This window comes from Grammomys surdaster, unplaced genomic scaffold, assembly GCF_004785775.1.
Source record: "Grammomys surdaster isolate TR1022 unplaced genomic scaffold, NIH_TR_1.0 124903, whole genome shotgun sequence".
In the NCBI taxonomy this organism is placed as follows: Eukaryota; Metazoa; Chordata; class Mammalia; order Rodentia; family Muridae; genus Grammomys; species Grammomys surdaster.
In genome coordinates this window covers 249791-271311 of record NW_021619838.1, presented here as the reverse complement: position 1 = coordinate 271311, position 21521 = coordinate 249791, and the positions used below count along the sequence as shown (strand labels likewise).

At 44.3% G+C, this 21521-nt stretch overlaps 2 protein-coding genes across 3 annotated transcripts in view; one reads left to right on the top strand and one right to left on the bottom strand.

Annotated features, from left to right (window-relative positions):
• Positions 1 to 4780: 4780 nt before the first annotated feature.
• Positions 4781 to 7992, bottom strand: B3galt6 (beta-1,3-galactosyltransferase 6). The gene has a single exon (XM_028784867.1). The coding sequence runs from the start codon at positions 7961 to 7963 to the stop codon at positions 6986 to 6988; it is 978 nt and encodes a 325-aa protein (XP_028640700.1). The 5' UTR covers positions 7964 to 7992; the 3' UTR covers positions 4781 to 6985.
• Positions 7993 to 8265: 273 nt separating this feature from the next.
• The window catches only part of Sdf4 (stromal cell derived factor 4), a 16608-nt gene continuing 3352 nt past the window's right edge, over positions 8266 to 21521 (top strand). The window contains exons 1-4 of one of the 2 annotated variants that reach the window (XM_028784896.1): positions 8266 to 8394; positions 10112 to 10441; positions 14269 to 14405; positions 15587 to 15700. In XM_028784896.1, the coding sequence (XP_028640729.1) occupies positions 10119 to 10441; positions 14269 to 14405; positions 15587 to 15700 (574 nt within the window). In that variant the 5' untranslated portion in view covers positions 8266 to 8394; positions 10112 to 10118. Of the gene's footprint in view, positions 8395 to 8538; positions 8658 to 10111; positions 10442 to 14268; positions 14406 to 15586; positions 15701 to 21521 lie in introns of those variants that run through there. The other variant, XM_028784894.1, reaches the window with a different exon arrangement.

Here is a 21521-nt window from a genome sequence, read left to right as displayed (position 1 = left end):
ATCAGACCATGTGATTGTTTGAATATGAATGGTCTCTATGTGTTCATATGTTTGGTTCTAGTTGGCAGATTGTTCAGGAAGGACTAGGATGTGTGGCCTTGTAGGAGGAGGTATGTCAGTGAGGGTAGACTTTGAGGTTTCAAAAGCCCATAACAGGTCCAGTCTCTCTCTCCTCCTCCCCCCTATCTGCATGTAACTTGTGGATCAGACATGAGCTCACAGCTACTGCTCTAGTGCCATGTCTACCTGCTGCCATACTCCCTGCTACAATGGTTACAGCCTAACACTCTAACTGTAAGGAAACACCCAATAAAATGCTTTCTTTTGTCCACTGCCTTGGTTGTGGTGTTTTGATATACAATGGAACATATAAAGAGATCACCTGGGATGACCATTACCTCCCAGGATGTGACACTTTATCTTACAAGACTTAAGAAGTTGTGGCTAGTACCATGAGAAGTAGTAAAGTGACCCAAAACCAAGGTAAAGGTATCATTGGAAGGCAGCCTGGGCTCTGAAATTCATAGCCTGTCTGCTGGCTCCAGGACCACAGAAAGTAGATGACTGCAAGTCACAGAGGGATAGTCTTTAGCTTTGAGGTATCCTTTCAATTATGACATCATGTTGCCCACAGCATTGATGGGAAAATTTAGCCGGGTTGTGCTCTAGCCAGCTTTAAAGATTGATTGATTGATTTACTGTATGTATGTGAGTACACTGTAGCTATCTTCAGACACACCAGAAGAGGGCATCTGATTCCATTACATGGTTGTGAGCCACCATGTGGTTGCTGGGAATTGAATTCAGAACTTCTGGAAGAACAGTCGGTGCTCTTAACCACTGAGCCAGCTCTCCAGCCCCAAAATGTGTAGCTTAGGCTGTCCTTGAACTTGAGATCCTCCTGCCTCTGCCTTCTTCAGCAAATTCTACTGGTGTATGCCACCACAATCGGCTCTATTCAGCTTTAAAATTTAATGCTTTATCTGAGAGGTGTGGAGGTTCTTGTGCCCACAGATAAGCATTAGGGGAACCAGAAATGTTAAACATAGGGTTATCCCTTCAAAGAGAGAAATACATAACAGGGATACCTGTTATCTGCCCAAAAGGCCAGGAGTGTTAGGGTCCTTTGTGCTATCTGAGGGCATCAGATCCTTCGCAGACCATTATTGTGAGCTTGTCAATCTGTAGAGTCTATCTTTATGGGAAGATGTCACATTTAGTCAATCTATAGAACAAGCCTTTTTGTTGTTTTGTTTTTGTTGTTGTTTGAGACAGGTTTACTCTCTATAGCCCTGGCTGATCTAGAACTCACTCTGTAGACCAGTCTGGCCTTGAACTCACAGAGATCTGCCTGCTTCTGCCTCCTGTGAATAAAGGTGTACTCTACTACTGCTGAGCTATAGAATCCATCTTCATGGAAGATATCACATGTATAGCCACATTTTATTGTACACATGGGTTTGAGTAAATTATTACCAGGAAAATTTTCACCAAATTGTTCTGTCTTTAAATATGCCTAAAATAAACTACTTGGGGTCAGACACCCAAAGTTTTAATCAACACTATTACTTAGTTGTGTTGAACTGAACTACCTTCTTGCCTTCTTTGGACTGTTACCCTGCTGACAATTGCACTCACAAAGACCCTTGTAGTTTTAGAGGTGGACACAGTGGCTGATACCTATAATTACAGAATGCAAATACTGAGGCAGAAAGTCATTGCATATGCAAGACTAACCCAGACTACATAGTGAGTCTGAAGATAGTCTGGTGGAACAGTATGGCTCAAAAACAAAAAATTAAAACAAAACACTGTGGGCTTAATTTTTTCTCAGCTCTGATTTTAATAAAGGATCTTAAATGCTTTAATCTCTCTTCTAGCCCACTACCCACCAGAGGCAGTGGAAAAGAAAGGTTATTAAGATATGGGGAAGCAGACCTGTTTAGAAATTGTTCTTTGGAGCAAATCTAATCTGTGTTGTTGGGAAATCAGCAGTTCAGTTTACAAGAATCAGCAGCTTGATCCACTTGCAAACACTTCAGGAATATATCAGCAGTCTAGTTTAGTAGTGTTGGCATGACCTAGCAGAGACAGCCAGGTTTCTGTCGAATTGGCTCAAGTCAGCAGGAGCAATCGGGATCAAAAGGGATGCCAGAAGTTCTTTGCCATGCCTTTCTTAATGAAGAGATGATTAGTGAAGAAGATGCAAGACCAGGAAGTGCTGCAAACCTAGCTATGTAAGCCTACTGTCATTGTACACTGGGTCCTATTTATACGCTCTCCAGACATGTGTCCTCCCATGGGTCTTGTCTCACCATGTGAGTCTATCTTAGCAAAACTCTATGTGAGTCTGTATCAGCTGACATCACCCTGTCAATCAGCCCAAGTCCTTGGAAGTGGCAAGTAGCCATCAGAGCACCACCAGAGGTTTCCCCCCCACAGCATCATCATAAGTGGAGCTTAGTAACATAAGGCGAACCAATATATGCGTGTCATTAGCACTTCAACATGCATTCTTTCATGTACTTGCTTTCGTAAAATATCCTTTCATCTGTGTCTGCTTCAGGAAAATATTCCTTTATGTGTCTACCCCACTAAACAACCATCTGACATAACTGACTTTCTAAAGAAACCATAAGTGTTTACTTCAAAATACCCCTAAGACTGGATATGAAATATTGACTTCAATAGGCCCAAATTAGTTGCATGTTGGCACTTCCAGTGCCCTGTTCAAATCCTAAAGTCTTATGACCTCCCTAAACATATGTACTGGGCCAAGGCCCACTTAACTATTTGTGTCTAGATGGTGGGTGTATGAGAGAGCATGCTTGTGCCATGATGTACTTATGGTGATCAGAGAACATATTTTGGAAGTCAGTTCTCACCTTCCATCTTATTGAGACAAGTTTTGTTAGTCTGTGAGCTTCTAGTGGTTCTCCCTGCTTTACCTCCATTTTTGCCATAGAGTACCACAATTACAAATGTGTACTACCACATCTAGCTTCCTACTTGTGTTCAGGTGGTTGTCAGGTTTACATAGATAATACTTTTACTAACTAGCTTTGGACCCATTTTAAAGGTTTTTCCTGTGTTGGTTAGCAGTTTCCTCTCATTTAAAACATTCGATCTTGGAAGAAAGCTCTTTTAAAACGAAGAATAATCTGAAGGGAGATAAAACATTGTAACTTGTAAGGAAACCGTTAAATCCTGGAAGTTAGCAACCCCAAAGCTTTAGGAAGTCGTTCTAACTGACTAGATTCATTAGGTCTCTCCCTCCCCAAGCATATGTAAGGTGTAAGGATTGCTGAAAAAAAACGTTCTCGCCTGGCGGTAGTGGCCCACGCCTTTAATCCCAGCACTTGAGAGGCAGAGGCAGGCGGATTTCTGAGTTCAAGGCCAGCCTGGTCTACTGAGTGAGTTCCAGGACAGCCAGGGCTACACAGAGAAACCCTGTCTCAAAAAGCAAAAAAAAAAAAAAAAAAAAAAAAAAAGTTCTCAGACAAACTTAAGTCACCTAGAAAAGATAAAGAGGCTGAGATCAACTGAGTGAGCCGGGGCTGGGGCAAGGGCCCTTGGGCCAACTTAACTATGCTTGGAAAGACACTCTCCAACATGTGGAACTGCCTGTAAGTTTTACAGTGTACCTCAGATTTTCAGCTTTCATAAGCTGTCACCTATATTGAGGTGAGCTGTTGGTGATGCAGCTGTTTTTGAGTGATATCTGATTATGTAAATAACCCTTCACTCATATATTCCTATTAAGTAACCCCAGCAACCCACAGGTTCACCAAATTAGATCTTAGTGTTATCTTTCACTTTGGTTTGCCATTTTTGGGGGTGGTGGTGGTGGTGGTGGTAGTGGTGAGTAGATGTCTCCCTAGGAACAGTACCACACAACACTCTGAACAGTTAGCAAAAATAAGTATGGGGTTTGTTGTGTATCAGTGTGCACATGTTTGGGGGCTAAATAGAGGTCAACTTTGAGTATTCCTAGGAGTTGACCACCTTGTTTTGACACAGGGTCTTGTTTTGGGACCTGGGGATCACTGATAGCCTGGCTGGACATTCTTGTTTCTGCCTCCCCTGGTACTAGGATTACAAGCCCATACATATCACTACACCTGGCTTTTTACATGGGTCTCAGGGGGTGAGATCAAACTATGGTCCTGATGATTACACGGTAAATACTTTACTGACTGAATCATCTCTACAGCTTACATAAGTTGTGGATTTTTGGCACCTGTGCTGTGTTTTTTGTACAGTCATCTGGAGCCCTTAGCTTGAATCCTGGCTGCCTATGGCCATATGGTCCTTCATGTTGTTTAGTCTCTTCAAGCTCATTTTGAAAGAGAGAGACCTAACTATTCCTCATGCAATTCCAAGGTTCAGGCGAAACATCCTAGGTGAAAATGATTGGTATGAATCTTGGTCTTGCTATCAACATCCCTAAAAAAACACCAGTCCTATGAGGTCATGGCGCCTTTAAACCCCATTCGATCTCACACTCTATGTACAAACAATGTATACACCCGGCAGTTCACCCTCTCTTCAGGAGCCCAGCAGAAAGTGTATTGAGCCTCCTAATATGACTCTTATATGTCTCAAGACTTGACCACCTTATATTATGAAGATAGGAGAATCAGTCATTGATAAGAACACCCATCTTTCAGACCCAGGGTTTCACACTCCAGTCCTGAATATTTTCTAAAAAAAAAATAACCCAACTGGGTATGGTTTAAAACAACAGGGGGTGGGGGAAAACAAACAAAAGGAAAAGGAAGAATCAAAACATGTTCAAGTTTACAGCCTGAAAATTTAAAAGCAAATAAATGACAGGTAATCAGGGCAAGTCTCTCTCCATCCAGTTCCCCAAACGGGACAGCAAAGGCTAGGCAGGAATATCCGCAGACTATACAGACCAAACAAACAAAAAGTTAATGTAAACTAGGTTCGGTGTCTTATACCTATAATCTCAGTAGTCAAGAGATTAGGCAGGGTTGAGTTCAAGTCTAGTCTAGGCTACATTTCTAGACCCTGTCTCATAAAAACAAAAAAAACAAATATCAGTCCCATTAAAATAGCAGAGATTGCAACATCATCCAAAGCTGGAGGTCAAGGCCAGCTCAGATTGTCCATTTATCCTGGAGCCATCTTATTATATTTTTCTAAGAATACTCATTTTTTTTTAAACATTAAAAGGGGGTATGTAATACTGTTTGTGTGGTTGGGGTGCTATGCTAGGTAACAAATATTATTTCCTTAAGAGAGAATTTAGGAAGTCTCAACTCAGGTGTGGATTCCTGGAATTTTGCTGAGACACAGGAATCTGAAGGTCTTTGTGGAAGCTTGTAGAGAACAAAAACCATGTTGTGTAACTCAAAAGCCTTTTTGTGTGACCCGAAATAATATGCTTGAGTTTGACACCAGGCAACTTTGCTAAGAGCTATGCCTCAGAAGCAAGTCCACTGGCAGCCCACCCTGCAGCTCACCATAAGTGCCTAGCCCAGGATAGGCCTTGATATGCTAATGATCTAACCCTTAGGTGGCATTGAAATGAGAGTAAACCAAAGGTGCTGCTCAATGAAATGATACAAAAATGAGAATGTTAGAGATGGTCTCTAAGATCATACTGTCAATGCTCTTGTGACAAGGCTTCTATAGCCTCTGTGTTGATATCAAGAGGACTTGAAACTCTCTAGGTGGCCCTGGCCTCAGTCACCCCTGAACTTCAGGAGCTGTTACTCAGTCCACTTAAGCCTGCCATTGACTAGCCACTGGCTTACACTCTCAAGGATCTCCTTTCAGTCTACTACAATTGACAACTGAAGGACTTCACAGTGCGTGGTGGCTGGGAAAATGTATTCACTGGATTCTGAAATGCATTCACTGGATTACCCAGTGGAACCTGCAGCAGCATTTCCTGTTCTCTGCTAGGTGAGACAGCTGTTTAGCTGTTATATTAGCATGATAGTGTAAAGAATGTTGGTGTGAATAAACCATTTTGAAAGACAAACTTTGTAATAGACAAGTGCCTTACAGTTCATAGGCTCATGCTTCCTGAAAAGCCTTACAAGTAATGTCTGTTCAGAAACAAACACACACACAAACACACACACAAAGGGACTGACTTATGTATAAACCTGAAAGAGAGATGGAGAATTTAAACATCCTTCTATGTTTTAAACACACCCAGCAGTGGGGTTGGCAACTTAGGCTGTTGACAGATTAATCCACAGATACAAATTCTGACACAAGTATTTTTCTTAAGTAATTAAAAATAAATTAAGACATTTTCAGGATTTCTCTGAGTAGTCCTGGCTGTCCTGGACTCACTCTGTAGACCAGGCTGGCCTTGAACCCAGAGATTTGCCCACCTCTGTAAATTCTTATCTATACAAGCATACAATATTTATAAATAGGCCCTAAGCAAACTGCATTATATTTACCAAACTCTATCCACAGAGACAAAAATTCTAAGCTAGCTGACTTGAAAATCAAGTCAAACCTCAAACTTGTCCATGACAAAAGCTAAAAACAGGAGACACAAGAGAATGAAACTTTGCCCAAATAATACAAAGACAACTTTGACAAATAACATTTTGAGATGAATTCAACACAGTCTGCAGGTCAGGCTGTGCAGAACATTCAAGATGAGCAGTGAGCTGTAGAGTGCAGAATGAGGGCACTATAAGCTCAAGTGAGGAGGCCCCATCCTCACACTCCAGCATTACATAGGCCAGGGAGTGTATGTATGTGTGGGTGCAGATGCAACCTCCAAATCCATAACCAGATGCCCTTAGGTAGGCCTTACACAAGACCACTAATAATGAGCACGCCCACTGGACTAGACATTGTAAGCTGTCTCTGGACATTAGACCCAAGGTCTCAACAATAATTGGATAAATCAAGCTCACCCCAGATAATTGCCCAGATTGTTCAGGCAGCTTGGCCTGTGTCAGGAGAGGCCACAGTACCCGCAATGACATCAGGGAATGCCCTCCTTGCGCTGGCAGCACTGGGAGGGTGGCGCTGACCAGTCATAGACATAAGAAAGGCGCAACTGCACCTCATTCTTGCACAACCGGCCCTCGTGCAGCAACATCTGTTGCTTCTCCAACATGTCCTCTGGGCTTTGCTTGTGTGTCACCAGATACTGATTGCTGCAGCCTCGAGATTTGTACTCCGTGTCGAAGCGTGGGTCGTGCTCCCGTTGTACATCCACCGGTGCCAGCCAGGTGCCCAGCGATACATCTTCACTGTGCCATGCGCGCAGGTATTCGCGGCTGAGGCGCAGATAATGCACCAAGTCCGCAGAAAGGACATACCCACCGCCCAGAGCATAGGGCAGGTAATAGTCGCAGAGTTGCCAGGCAGCTTCTCGCCAGCGACCTCCCGGCTTGACGCGACCACGCCCAGAAAAGAAGCCCCAATAGAGGCGTCGGCGGCGTGCGGGCTCACGTGCCCGTAGCTCCACCAGTATAGCGTCCAGTCGCGCAAAAGAGTCGTCATCCGCCTTGAGCACGAACTCGAAGTCTACGTGCTCATCCAGCCAGGTTAGCATGGCCAGGACCTTGGCTGTGAGGTTCTCATAGGCATCGCGCAAGGCGGGCAGCAGCAGCAGGTCCCCGTGCTGTGCTTGCTCGAGCTCAAGAGTGCGCCGCTCTTCTGAGCCTAGGCCGCTAGTACCCACAGCGAAGCGCGCCCACACGTCCTTGGGTCCGCCACGCCTCTCTTGAGCCAGCCACGTGCTGCGCACTGCGGTGCGGCGCTCAACCGCGCGGGGCGCACTGGCCACTAGCACTGCCAAGAAGGCCTTAGTGCGGGGTCGAGCGGCTCCAGAAGCGGAGGGCGTCTCGCCCTCAGAAGCGCAGCGCGCCAAGTACAACAGAGTAGTGCTGCAAAATGCCAGCCCGCCTAGGCCCAGCACCACCCGGTGCCTCCAAGCGCGTCGAAGTACCTTCATGCTGCGGGCGGGAGGTCGCCGAGTAGCGCAGGCGCGGAGGCTGGAAGGCGCCTGCGCGACTCGGAGACTGGCGTGGCAGGTTAGGCCCGTTAACCGTGGGAGGAGCCCCAAGGCACACAGTGGCTAGGCGTTTAGACTCCCTGGAGCTGATATCCAAGGCAGCTTTGAAGACTAGGGCTGGGCCAAGAATGATTGACACGTGACCCCGCGCGCCATTTCTATTGGTTGTCTCGCAGAGGTTGCTTCCGCCCGTAAGAAAGATGGTGGCTTCGAGATTCTTGCCGGAGGCCATGCTTTTTTCCCCTTAGGTTCCAGGTGGGCTTCTTCGCCCCTTCCCGGAAGAAAGATGGCGGCGGCCTGAGCCGATTTCCGCGTACGACCTCGCGGGCGCCCAACTGCGTTCCCCAGACCCGGCGCATCAGAAAGCCGGGGTGAGTGAAGGGGTCACTGCAGTCACTTTGCGAGGGGTAGGCTTGGGAGGCCATTCGTCTAGCGTTTGGGTCGCGTCAGGTATCAGCCGGCTTGACCCCCGCGGACCGCCCTTTTAAGAATGTGCCCGCCCTCTTGCCCAGCTGCTTCTTCCGGAACTCACTGTGCCGCGGGGGAACTGAGGCTCGGGGCTCTGTTACAGACTGGCGTCTTGACCTCAACTTGCGGTCCAGCATCTCTGCCTCGGTTTCCTCTTTGATAAAATGTACGCCATGAGTTCTGATAGTACGAGTTGGAAATTGAAGGCCTGTGTAAAACCTTCATACCTGGCCCTGGTTGGTGGTATTTCTCTCTGGTACTATTGAGTGTAGTTCTTAAATCGACAGAGCTTTTATTTACTTTTTTTGTTGTTGACGTTTTCCAAGATGAGGTTTCTCTGTGTAGCTCTGGCTGTCTTGGAACTAACTCTGCAGACCAGAGTGGTTGCTCCGGAACTCTGGCTGGCCTGGAACTCAGAGGTCGCCTGCCTCTGCTTCCCAAGTGCTAGAATTAAAGGCTTTTTTTACTTCAATTTTTTACTTCCAGGCTTTATTTACATTCCTATTTTTGTGTTGCTGGAGGAAATCAAATCCAGAACCTTAAATGCTGGTCAAATGCTCTACTGCTGGGCTAAGTCACCAGCCCCCTAATAGCTTTTGGACTGTTTTAGACTGTTGTTTTTTAGACTTTGATGGTCGTTTTTTCTTCTTTTATTGTTGTTATCGTTAGTTTCGAGACAGAGTTTCATGTAGCCTGTCTGAACTTAATATCTAAGGCTGGCCTTGAACTATTGATTCTCCTGCTTGTAATTGTCACACTTTCAAATCCAGCCTTGGCAAGTACCTGGTCAAGCAAGGAACATAGTGAGACCCTGTCTCAAAACAAAAGCAAGCAAACAAACAAAATATATAGTCTGGTTTCATCAGAATTATAATGTAAGGATGGCAAAGAAGTACAAGTATTTCCCCAATCACCCTGTGTATGCTTGAAACCTGAAACCTCAGGTGGAACTAAATCCTGAGTAGACTGTTTATTATTATACATAGGTATAGCAAAGTTTAATTTCGAAATTAGGCCCAGGCAGAGGTTAACAACTAATCATAAAATAGAACAGTTGTGACTTACTTTGACAGATATAATGTCATTTGATTGGGAATGATGGTAGGTCAAGGGGTACTGTTGTCACCTTCACTGCAGGCGTCACTAGCTTTCCTTTTGACTACTTACTGGAAAGTGATGTGTGTATAGGAGCTATGACAAGGTGAAACTCCTTGAAATCCTGACCTAGGAGCACAGGCTCCTGGCTGTACAGGGCACACCTTTACTGTTCAAATGTAAAATACTGTTTACTACTCTATGCTTTTGAGTAGTACTTCCAGGGTTGAGTGTGTTTTAGATTCTGGTAGATTGGTAGTGTCGGGATAAAGAAGCTAAGTCAGACAGGGTCCTTTCCAGGGGAGAAAGCTGCCACACATAGGTGAGACCAGGCTGTACCAGAAGTCCATAAAATTGTCTTCTTTGTAGACTGTCAGATTGTGGAGCCAGCCATCAGCCTTCAGCTTTCTTGGCAGTGCTAGTATCCCAGAGACTTTGTAGTATCCAGGGCTCTAGTTTGAGCTGTGATTTCCCTCTCTTCCTTGCTGCTACCTCTTACTCCAGCTCTTGATTCACACCTTGCAGGAATCCTATGGTCTGGCTGGTGGCAATGACGCCCAGGCAGAGTTCCCTCTGTGGTCTGGCTACTCATGGCCTCTGGTTCTTAGGCCTTGTCCTTCTGATGGATGCAACTGCTAGACCTGCCAACCACTCATTTACTCGGGAAAGAGCACCCAACAGGGAGGAAAATGAGATCATACCTCCAGACCACTTGAATGGAGTGAAGCTGGAGATGGATGGACACCTTAACAAGGACTTCCATCAGGAAGTTTTCCTGGGAAAGGACATGGATGGGTTTGATGAGGACTCAGAGCCACAGAGAAGCCGGAGGAAGCTGATGGTCATCTTTTCCAAGTAAGTGTCTCATATGTCCCCTGCAAATGCATGCTAAGGCACCCAGAATTTGTGATGATAATTCAATTTCCATAAGCTATTCTTCTAGTACAGCAGAGTCAAGACTCCTTTGGGGATGAACAACTCTTTCACAGGGGTTTCTTAAGACCATTGGAAAACACAAACATTTACATTGTGATTCATAACAGTAGCAAAATTGCAGTTATGAAGCAGCAATGAAAATAATGTTATGGTTGGGGGTTACCACAACATGAGGAACTGTATTAAAGGGTTGCAGCATTAGGAGGGTTGAAAACCACTGTTTTAGTACCTTGTACTTTGATAGGACTTGGAGGGCTAAGCTATGCTGGGAAGCCCAGAGAGATGGAGATGATAAATTGGAGGGCTATGCTTAGAGGGCTGGGCTACTTAGCTGTGTCTAGGCCCTCATGGCCAGGAAGGCCTTAGGATAGACTTCTGCCCCTGCCCCACCTCTTAAGGACTTTGTGCATGACTGTTCCAACTATAGACTTTATCAGTTGAAAAGCATAAAGTCAGGTCAAGTGGAAAGTAAAGTGGTCCTAGCAGGTTATAATTTCAGGTAAAGGAGAGTTGGCCCAGGGCGGCCTAGGAGAAGGTCTAACATTAATAGATTAAGAGCTGATGGGAGGAGGGGACACAGTCTGGTTACCTTGGGTACCTATGTTTCCTCCCTCCCTTCCTTTCTTTTTCTCTGAGATAAGATCTTACTGTGTAGCCCTGGCTGGCTTTGGATTTATAACTGGTCCATCTGCTGCAGCTTGTCTTCTTGCTTGCTTTGTGTGTGTGTGTGTGTTTTTTTTTTTTTTTTTAAGACATGATCTCTCTTATTAAATCTCCTAGAACTTAATATGTAGACCAGCAGGCCTCTATCTCCCAAATCCTGGGATTAAAAATGTACACCGTCACACCTGGCTCCGTCTCTGCTTTCTCAGTGCTAGGATAATGGTTTCTGCAACCATGTCTCCCCAATCCCCTGCCTTTTCTTTTTTTCTTTTTTTTCTTTTTTTTTTTGTCTTACTAGGTTTTACATTTAATTATTTTTTGAAATGCAAGGACAATTTTATTAGAGTTTAAAAGAAAAATAACCTAGGGAGGACAAGCTGTAAATCTCAGCAGTTACCCTAACCCTGAAGTGGAACATGCAAGGAAGGAAAAACGCCATGCCATTTGAGTTACTGGCAGGGAGGTCTACCACATGACAGCAGGCAGCCACATAACAGAGAAGAAAGGTGTAAGGAGAGGTTCTAATGTTAACCCTGTTTCTCAATTGATCCTTGATTTGTCAATAAAGAAGGTTGGGGTCCCGTTGTTGGGCAGTGGACATAGGTGGGACTTCTGGGTCCTAGGAGGAAAAGGCAGACTTCAGGAAGGAGAGGAGAAGGAGAGGGGCTTTTTTGTCCTGTTTTGGTGGAAGAAAGGAAGAAAGACACAACAATTGTGTAAGGCTTCGGGGGAGAGCTAGGGCCTGTGGCCTCCACTATGGCCAAGTGGCCAAGGATGTTTGTCAGGGACTAGGTGGAATAAGCCATTATGTTTAGGGCAGAATGAGAGATGGAGATAATAAATTGGTAAGGACATGGTGAAATAAAAGGGAGCCAGGAGGGGCTGGTAGCATGGCAGCTCCCAAGCAAAGGCAGTAGATTTTAAAAAAAAATACATGTAATAGAAAGGGGCTTTAGAGAAGCTAAAGAGGCTTTAGTAAGGAAGCTCAGAGAATCAGAAAAAGCATACTTAGGTTCTGAGCATGTAGGGATGATATTTAGAAAACGATGCCCGGTCCGGTCTGGTCCGGTCCGGTTTGTTCCCAGGCAGTCGCCATGTTCCCACTGCTCCTCAGCTCTGACCGGGGCTCCGGCTAGCTCGATGCGCAGGCCCTGGCACCCATGAGATGCCAGCGTGGGGGATGGCTCTGCCAATCCACCACACTGCATCCACAAAGCTCAGCTGAACCCCAGACAATATCTGCCATCCTTGCAGTACATGGGTAGAAATGGAGACTCATAGCTTAGTGATTTTCTAAAGGATTTATATATTTAGAAATGCTCAATCAACAAGATGCCCACACAATTAGAGTTGTTATCTTTTGTTTTGCTTTGTTTTTCGAGACAGGGTTTCTCTGTGTAGCCCTGGTTGTGCTGGAACTCACTCTGTAGACCAGGCTGGCCTGGAACTCAGAAATCCTCCTGTCTCTGCCTCCCAAGTGCTGGGATTAAAGGCATGCGCCACCACCGCCCGGCCTAGAGTTGTTATCTGATATCTAACCTTTTCATAGAAGTTGCTACCCAGGACAGCTTTCAACCCATCCGTGGTTCTCCGTGGCTGATAGCTTCCTTCTTCTCCCCTTCCTCTATTTCTCCCCTCCCCTTCCTCTCTTCTTCTCCCAGCTCCACCTCCTCTTCTACTGCCTAATCAGGAGCTCCATTGTGAATACAATGTAGCAGAATAAGTAACCTGCTACATGAACATCAAAAAGAGACAGAAGAAAACAAAAACAGAAAGTTGCATCTTTCTGAGTTAGGATTTAGGTGGGCAGATTGTGTTGGTTTGTATATACTTGTTCGGGGAGTGGCACTGTTGGGAGGTGTGGCCTTGTTGGAGTAGGTGTGTCACTTTGGATATGGGCTTTAAGACCCTCATCCTAGCTGCCTGGAAGTCAGTATCCACTAGCAGCCTTCAGATGAAAATATAGGACTCTCAGATTTTCCTGCATCATGCCTGCCTAGATGCTGCCCTGCTCCCACCTTGATGATAATGGACTGAACCTCTAAACCTGTAAGCCAGTCCCAATTAAATATTATAAGAGTTGCAATGGTCATGGTGTCTGTTCACAGCAGTAAAACCCTAACTAAGACACAGACTGAACTAAACTTCAATATAGCTCAGCTCTTAAAGGACTGCCCATTTATTTATTCATATTCTCTCTCTCTCTCCTCTCTCTCTCTCTCTCTCTCTCTCTCTCTCGCTTGCTCGCTCTCTCTTTCTGGGGGGGGGGCAGAGAAGGAGTGGGAGAGGGAGATGGATGGAAATAGAGGACAGCTTGCATGAGTTATTGCTCTTCTTCTACCATGTGGTTTCCTGGCATAAAACTCAGATTGTCAGGCTTGGTGGCAAGGGACTTTTCTCACTGAGCCATTTTACTAGTCCTGATTGAGATTCTTTCTGATATTCCTTCTACTGTGTCTTCTTTTGGAGTTCCTATAATCTATCCCCAACTCCCAAGATCTCTGTCACTAAGACCTGGGTTCTATTCTTGGACAAAATGTTAGATTTTCGAAGGGACTTTGTTGTATGTGAAGTTGTTTGTGTGGTCTAGCTGAAGTATGTAAACTGCTATGATTAGAAGAGTTATGAGCCAGATATGGTAGTGCCTTTAATCTCAGCACTCAGGAGGCAGAGGCAGGGTCTCTGAGTTCAAGGTCAGCTTGCTCTACAGGATAACCAGGGCTATTTAGTGAAACACTATCTCAAAAAACCAAACCAAACAAACAAATAAATGAACAAAGGGTTATAATTCTGTTCATCATACTTCAAGTGGGAGAGTCTCTTCTCAGTAGTGATCTATTTTGTCCTCAAATAGCAGCTCCTGACTTAACTGCTCCCCCACAATTCTCCTTACAGCCCCTGGTCCTCCCTTGTGTTCCCTAGTGAGCCCCCAGCCTCCGGGTTTTCTGTAACACTTCCAAAGGGAATGTGAATTTGTGGCAGGTTCACAACTACTCGTATATAATTCCTGAGACCAGAAGCATTTGTCTTTTTGTTGAGAGTCCTAGAGTCTGATCTGATGCTTGCTATTTGCCTGCTTATAGGGTAGATGTGAACACTGACCGGAGGATCAGCGCTAAGGAGATGCAGCACTGGATTATGGAGAAAACAGCAGAGCACTTCCAGGAGGCTGTCAAGGAAAACAAACTACACTTCAGGGCTGTAGACCCTGATGGTGATGGTACAGTGGGACCAATGGGCAGAGCTGGGTGAAGTGGGTGAGGTCAGGCAGGAGACCCCAGCCTTAAGGGTAGAACCTGAGAGATGTCCCCAGGCCAAGGGGCAGAAAAGTAGAAGAGGACATAGTAGGGCTAGGGATGCTCAAGGCATGAGGTAGTTTCTGATGGTAGCTGTGTGCTTATTGAAACTAAAGGACACAGCAAGTACTACATTGACATAAACTTTCTTTGTAAAAAAAAAAAAAAAAACAGTTCCATGTACATGTGTATTCATGTGTACACATGCCTGTGGAGGCTGAGATTAACATTGATATTTTGAGTCCAGAGCTCACTGATTTCATTAGTCTAAATAGGCAGCTTGTATGTACCAGGGATTCCCTGTCTCTGCCTCTCAGTGCTGGAATTATAGATGGGCCTCCACATCTATGCAGCTTTTACATAGATGTTGGGGATTCAAAATCTGGTCCTCATGCTTGCACAACAAACACTTCACCTGGCTATGTGGTATGGCCTGTGCTTTTAATTACAGTACTCAGGAGATAGAGGCAGGTGGATCTCTTAAGGTCCAGGCCAGTCTGGTCCACAGAGTGAGTTTCAGGATAGCTGAGGTTAGACAGAGAAACTCTGTTTTAAGGGAAGAGAGAGAGAGAGAGAGAGAGAGAGAGAGAGAGAGAGAGAGAGAGAGAGAGAATGAGAATGAATGAATATATATGAATTTGAGAATGAGAGAATATATACAGAATCTTAATTCAGGGGCAGCCTGGACTACAACTGAGACTGCTTCTCAATAAACCAGAACCATCCAATGTCTCTTATGTCTCTTGTAAGTTTGGGGTTCCTTTCTAGTGTTCTCCCATCATAAGCTGCCAGCCAATATCTCTCTTGGCCCTGAGGGATGAAAGTTCCAGTGATTCTGCTAGTGAGGAAGTTGGTACAGATAACTTACTGGCTAAAGCTGTGGGCTGGGTATTGGTTGTTCTGCCCCTGAATGCCACTCTGGAAATATATCTGGAGCTACATACATCCTGAGCTTCCCCTACTACTAGACACTCAGCAGAGAGGAGTTTTTACCCTCTGCCCTGTGGCTGCTTGTGGCTCAGGACTTCTAGCAGATGTCCTAAAATAATTGTCTTTTTCATGACCTTCCCTGCCAAGTATCTTGACTGGTATAATCTCTTTTTAGGCCATGTGTCCTGGGATGAATATAAAGTGAAGTTTTTGGCAAGCAAAGGCCACAATGAGAGGGAGATTGCTGATGCCATCAAGAACCATGAGGAGCTCAAAGTGGATGAGGAGAGTGAGTGCTGGGTACCAGCCAGCTGGATATCAGGTCACTGTGCTGGAATAGGGTGGGCTGGCGAGGAGTCGAGGACTGACTGTTCTGGCTTGAGACTTGGGATCTGGTGTTTTCAAGTAGAAGCAGGGAGGACCTGAATCCAACAAGAGAGGTCTTTAGTAGAAGGAGCAGCCTTTGTCAAGGTCTTTAGTCACGAAAGCTGGGCAATGACACCCACTACATTCAGCGGTGACCTGGGACCTCAAGAGTGATGTCACTTCCAGAAGAAGTGTGGACAATCTGGTTTGGAGGTAATGTTAGGCATACTGGTTTTTGGGGCATGGGGCACACAAGATTCAGAGACAACTGGGAAGCCCTCCGGGGTAATTGTCAGGAAAGGAAGTCTGGATAACTAGTTTGTAAATCGTAAATAAAGGACCTTACTCATTACTGCCCTGAGTCCTAAACCACTTCCTGCTCTTTGGCCATATCCAGTGATTTAACTCATAGCGCTTTTTGGCTCTGTGGAGGGTTAGGACTTGTGTTCTGTAATTCTCCATATGTCACTCATGGTTAGTCACGTTACATACAGTTCTTGGCAGTTGTGCACATTGTAACACCTGTGCTCTACCATCTCAGTCTGTCTGTACATCTAACCTCAATAGAGGCCAGTCTGCAAAGTAGTACTTCATACCTTCCTAGCAGCATAGAAATCCTGGAAACCACTGACCATGATCACCCACAAGAAGTACGATGATAACCAGTATTTTAGTTCTGTACTTTTCTTTTATTCTCTTAGTTTTTTTCTCTCTTTCTTGTTTCTACCGGGCTGGCCTCAAACTCGGAGACCATCTGCCTCTGACTCCTGAGTACTGGGAGTCAAGGTGGGTGTGCAACTGTCTAGCCATTTATTTATTTATTTATTTATTTATTTATTTATTTATTTATTTTGACAAGATATCACGCTGTAGGTCAGGTTGGCCTTGAATTTGTTACAGTTTTCCTGCCTCAGCTTCCCTAGTGCTGAGATTGTTGGTGAGAGGAACCCTAAATGGCCAAGTTCTTTTTTTGTTTGTTTGTTTTTTTGTTTTTTCGAGACAGGGTTTCTCTGTGTAGCCCTGGCTGTCCTGGAACTCACTCTGTAGACCAGGCTGGCCTCGAACTCAGAAATCTGCCTGCCTCTGCCTCCCAAGTGCTGGGATTAAAGGTGTGCGCCACCACTGCCCAGCAATGGCCAAGTTCTATCCTTTCTTAAATTTCGTCAATTATTCTCTTCCTAAAGCAGTTGTCTGCATTTCCCCACCTTAATGTGTTTTCTTTTTCCATTAATTGTCCTTCATTTCATGCTGCTTACTGGAGGGTCCTGAGGGCCCTTGTCCTGTTCCTCTGGTGAGACTAGTATATACCTGTATATGCCTGTCAAGGTTGTTGACAGTTTTGAAGATGCTTTTCAGAGCTTCAGGGAGATGGTGCCCTCATAGCAATCCCTCTGTGACTTCTTTGGGATGTAGTCTCATGCTGGCCATTTTACTTTGGTGATAAATAGTGAAGTGGGAATAAACCCTTTTATTTTATTTTATTTTATTTTATTTTTGTTTTTTTGAGACAGGGTTTCTCTGTGTAGCCCGGGCTGTCCTGGAACTCACTCTGTAGACCAGGCTGGCCTCGAACTCAGAAATCTGCCTGCGTCTGCCTCTCAAGTGCTGGGATTAAAGGCGTGCACCGCCACCGCCCGGCGAATAAACCCTTATAAACCCTTTCATTCCCAACTTGCTTTTTGGTCATGGTGTTTCATTGCAGCAGTAGAAACTCTAAGACAACTGTCAAAGGTCCTCATGCCTGAGGTCCCTACTCAGCCACATCTGATCTTCTTAAGTATTAGTTAGTTTTCTATTGTGATAAAACATTACCAAAGGCAACTTAGAAAGACTTTATTTAAGCTATGGTTCCAGGGCGTTAGAGTCCATAATGGCAACAGGCGGTAAGCATGGTGGCAGCAACAATAAGCTGAGAACTCAGATCTTGAACTGTAAGCATAAAGCAAGCATAAAGCAGAGAGTGAACTAGAAGTGGGCAAGATTATAAATACTCAGAAGCCCACTATCAGTGAATTATTTCCAGCAAGGCCTCACCTTTGAAACCTTATCTTGGTTAGAGTTTCATTGCTGTGAAAAGACACCATAACCAAGGCAACTCTTAAAACAGACAACATTAATTGGGGCTGGTGGGAAGCAAGGCAGCATGCAGACAGACGTGGTATTGGAGAAGGAGCTGAGAGTTCTACACCTTGATCTAAAGGCAACAGGAGGGAACTGTTCCATACTGGGTGTAGCTTGAGCACTAGGAGACTTGGAAGCCCACCTACACAGTGACACACTTCCTCCAACAAGGCCACACCTCCTAATAGTGCCACTCCGTGTGGCTAAGGATTCAAATATGTGAGCCAAACCTATTCCAACCACCACACTCCCATAACAATGTCATCAACTGAGGATGACATGTTTAAATGCCTAGACTATGAAAAGCACTTATAAAAGTATTATCTTTAAATATAAGAAGTGAATTAATCTGGTGGCTATATTTCTTTCCCTTATGGTAGTCCCCAGTGACCACACAGAGAAACCAAGATTTATTTAAAACTACACTTCAATGGTTGAGCAGTTCAGTGATCTACTTTAACCTCCTATGCTAATCTAGCTACCTTTCATCCCATCCCATAGTACTTGCATGTTATTATTGATCTTGTTCTTTGAGCTTCAGGTGAGTTTCCATGATCTCTCTCTAGACTCCTTCCTCATGGCTCCAATTCTTTCATCCTCTCGGCTGATCTGATCTCCCTTTGTCCTTCCTGTGCTGGCAGATATCCTGCCCTATTCTTTATTCTGATCACCCAGTACTGGGTGATCAGCATTTATTGACAAGGCAGAGAATAAATAGAATTGTTTACATGGCTGGGCAGTGGTGGCACACACCTTTAATCCCAGCACTTGGGAGGCAGAGGCAGGCGGATTTCTGAGTTCGAGGCCAGCCTGGTCTACAGAGTGAGTTCAAGGACAGCCAGGGCTATACAGAGAAACCCTGTCTTGAAAAAAAAAACAAAAAAAAACAAAAAAAAAAGAATTGTTTACATGAACTTGAGACATTGAGTGCTGGTATAAGCACCACAATGCCGTGTTCAGATTGAAACAAGATATGAGAGCAGAAGAAAAACAGCATTTGAATAGTACAAGGGTAAACTTTACATGGTGTACAAAAAACGTTATGCCTAGAGGTCCTTCTCATTAAAACCACTGCATCCCACTTCCCGGCTCCTATAGACTCATGACGATATCATAATGTTGTAAGGTTCTGATCAAAAAGAGAGAACAACAATTCTTTTTCAGAAAAGAACAGCTTTAATGTGCATGCATAGGTTCAAAATGAACTGTTCATAAAAAAACCCAAGCCTCAAGTACAGTGAAACAACTTTTGTTATGATTTTTGTTTTTTCTCTGTCATATATGCTAACTTGCAATTTCATTGTTTATTTAAAAGTCTTAAGGTGGTACAGAGTTAGCTCAGTAGTTAAGAGGATTTGTTGCTTTTTTCAAAGGTTCTGGGTTCAATTCCCAGCATCCACATGGTGACTCACAGCCATGAATCTAATACCTTGAGTACTAGGCACATATGTGGCTCACACACATACATGCAGGCAAAACATTCATACATATGAAATCTAAACTTCTAACATTCATACACAAAAAAACTTAGGGTGAGATTCTAAAGATGCTTGTATTGGGGGGTGGGGTGGGGTGGGGTGGTACTCAGGATGTAGCAAAGTTTCACATAAACATTTTGACAAAGACTAAACCACATGGCAACCTTTCTGTCTATCTTTCAAGGGGAGGCTTACTAAGCAAAGGGGTTTGCAGGAGACACATGTGATTAAGTTTATGTATATTCAAGAATGGGACACTGCTTGGCCCATGTGACTTTTTTGTCTTTATTTTTTTCTGATTCTCAGGGACCCCCATGACAGTAGTCCAAAATGATTTTAGTTCAACCTCAAAAGTCTCCATAGCCTTTGTTTGTTTGTTGTTTTGAAACAGGGCCTCTCAAGTCCTAGCTGGGCTTTAACTCACAGAGATCCGCCTTCCTTGGCCTCCCTAGTGCTGGGAACAGGCATGTACCTCTATGTCCAGCTCCCCATTTTTAGATTTCCAAGGCAGAGTAGACTGACAGAAGGCAGAAAAAGATCAGGATCTGACCTTCAACAGAAGATACTGTGTTTATTTTTTATCTTTAGAGATGTATGTATGTATGTATGTATGTATGTATTCTATGAGTGCTCTGCTTGCATATATGGCTGTATGCCAGAAGAGAGCATTAGAGAGAAGAGGGCGTCAGATCCCATCACAAATGATTGTGGCTGTATTTCTGGGTTCAGTTCCCAGCATCCACATGGTGACTCACAGCCATGAATCTGATACCTTGAGTATTAGGCATCATGTGTTTGCTAGTAATTGAACTCAGGACCTCTGGAAGAACAACTCGTACTCTTAAACACTGAGCAATCTCTCCAGCTCTAATAGTGTGTCTATTAACGCACACAATGAGAGGCAGTCTTCCTCCTGTGGGAAACTGAAGGATCTGCCAGGGGAAAAAGCTGGATGTAGCCCTTTATAGGAGTGGGATGAGGGTCTTGGAAATAAAGAAATTGTTGAAGTACCCAAGGTGAGACAGACTGTTTTGAGAGACAGGCTGTCTCAACAGACATTCCTTTCTGACTGAACATGGTCAGTTGTAATCTCACAGGAATCCTATTTTTATAAGCAAGGTACTTTATCTCCCATAGTCTTTACGTAAACACTGTGTCAGAGTCCAAAGTCTCTTCCGAGACACAAGGCAATCTGTTAACTGTAATGCCTTGTAAAATAAAAAAAAAACAAATTATATACTTCCAACATATAATGGCACAGAATATACTTTACTGTTCTAAAAGGGAGTAAAAGGAGCATAGTGAGAAAATGCTGGACCAAAGTAAGACTGAAATCCAGCAGGGCAAACACTAAATCCTATAACACTGTGTCCAATATCAAAGGGCTTAGATGACACTGTCCCCTCTGCTTTGTATGCTTGTAGCATACATATCTCTCCTGGGTTGGTTTAATTGCTTGTATGCAGCTCTCCTTGGCAGATATACCACAAGTCTGGCATCTTCACCATCATGGGGTTCACTTTTACACCTTCACTCAGTGGCCTCTCAGGGCTTTCACACAGGGCCTCCCTGCCACAGGCTGCCTAGCCTCAGCAGTTTTAAGTTGTAGAGGAGGAATCTATCACCTCTTCACCCCTGGATCTCTTATGCTTCTAAAGCTAGTACCACATGGTGGACACTACAAAGTTCAGCTGCTAGCTTGGGCTGGTTCCCCCTTGAACCATGTTATAGCAGTTAAGCATGTTATAGCAGTTTTTGTTTTCCCTTTCTCTCTAGGAGCAGAAAATTCCTTAGGCTTTTTCCTTTTGTAAATTGGAAGCTTAGCGGAATGGGATTTTGCCATGAGGGTACCCTTTCCTTTGTTCCAGTACAAATTAGGCTCCTCTTTAATGACATTAATCTCCTTAACAAATTACACGCTTTTCCAGCACATGTCTTGTTATAACATTAAGCTTATTAGTATACTTTCTTTTCTCTAAACATTTTATATTTTTCCCTGCTTGTTTTTTTATTATAGACCTATATAAACATTAATAAACATACCACAGATTTAATATTATATAGTCTTAAAATCTCCGCCAAAGAAGAAATTATAAAGTCTTTCTCTCTCTCTCTCTCTCTCTCTCTCTCTCTCTCTCTCTCTCT

Bases quoted from the DNA above. Each gene is read 5' to 3' on its own strand.
- B3galt6 (XM_028784867.1), bottom strand. From the start codon at position 7,963: ATGAAGGTACTTCGACGCGCTTGGAGGCACCGGGTGGTGCTGGGCCTA.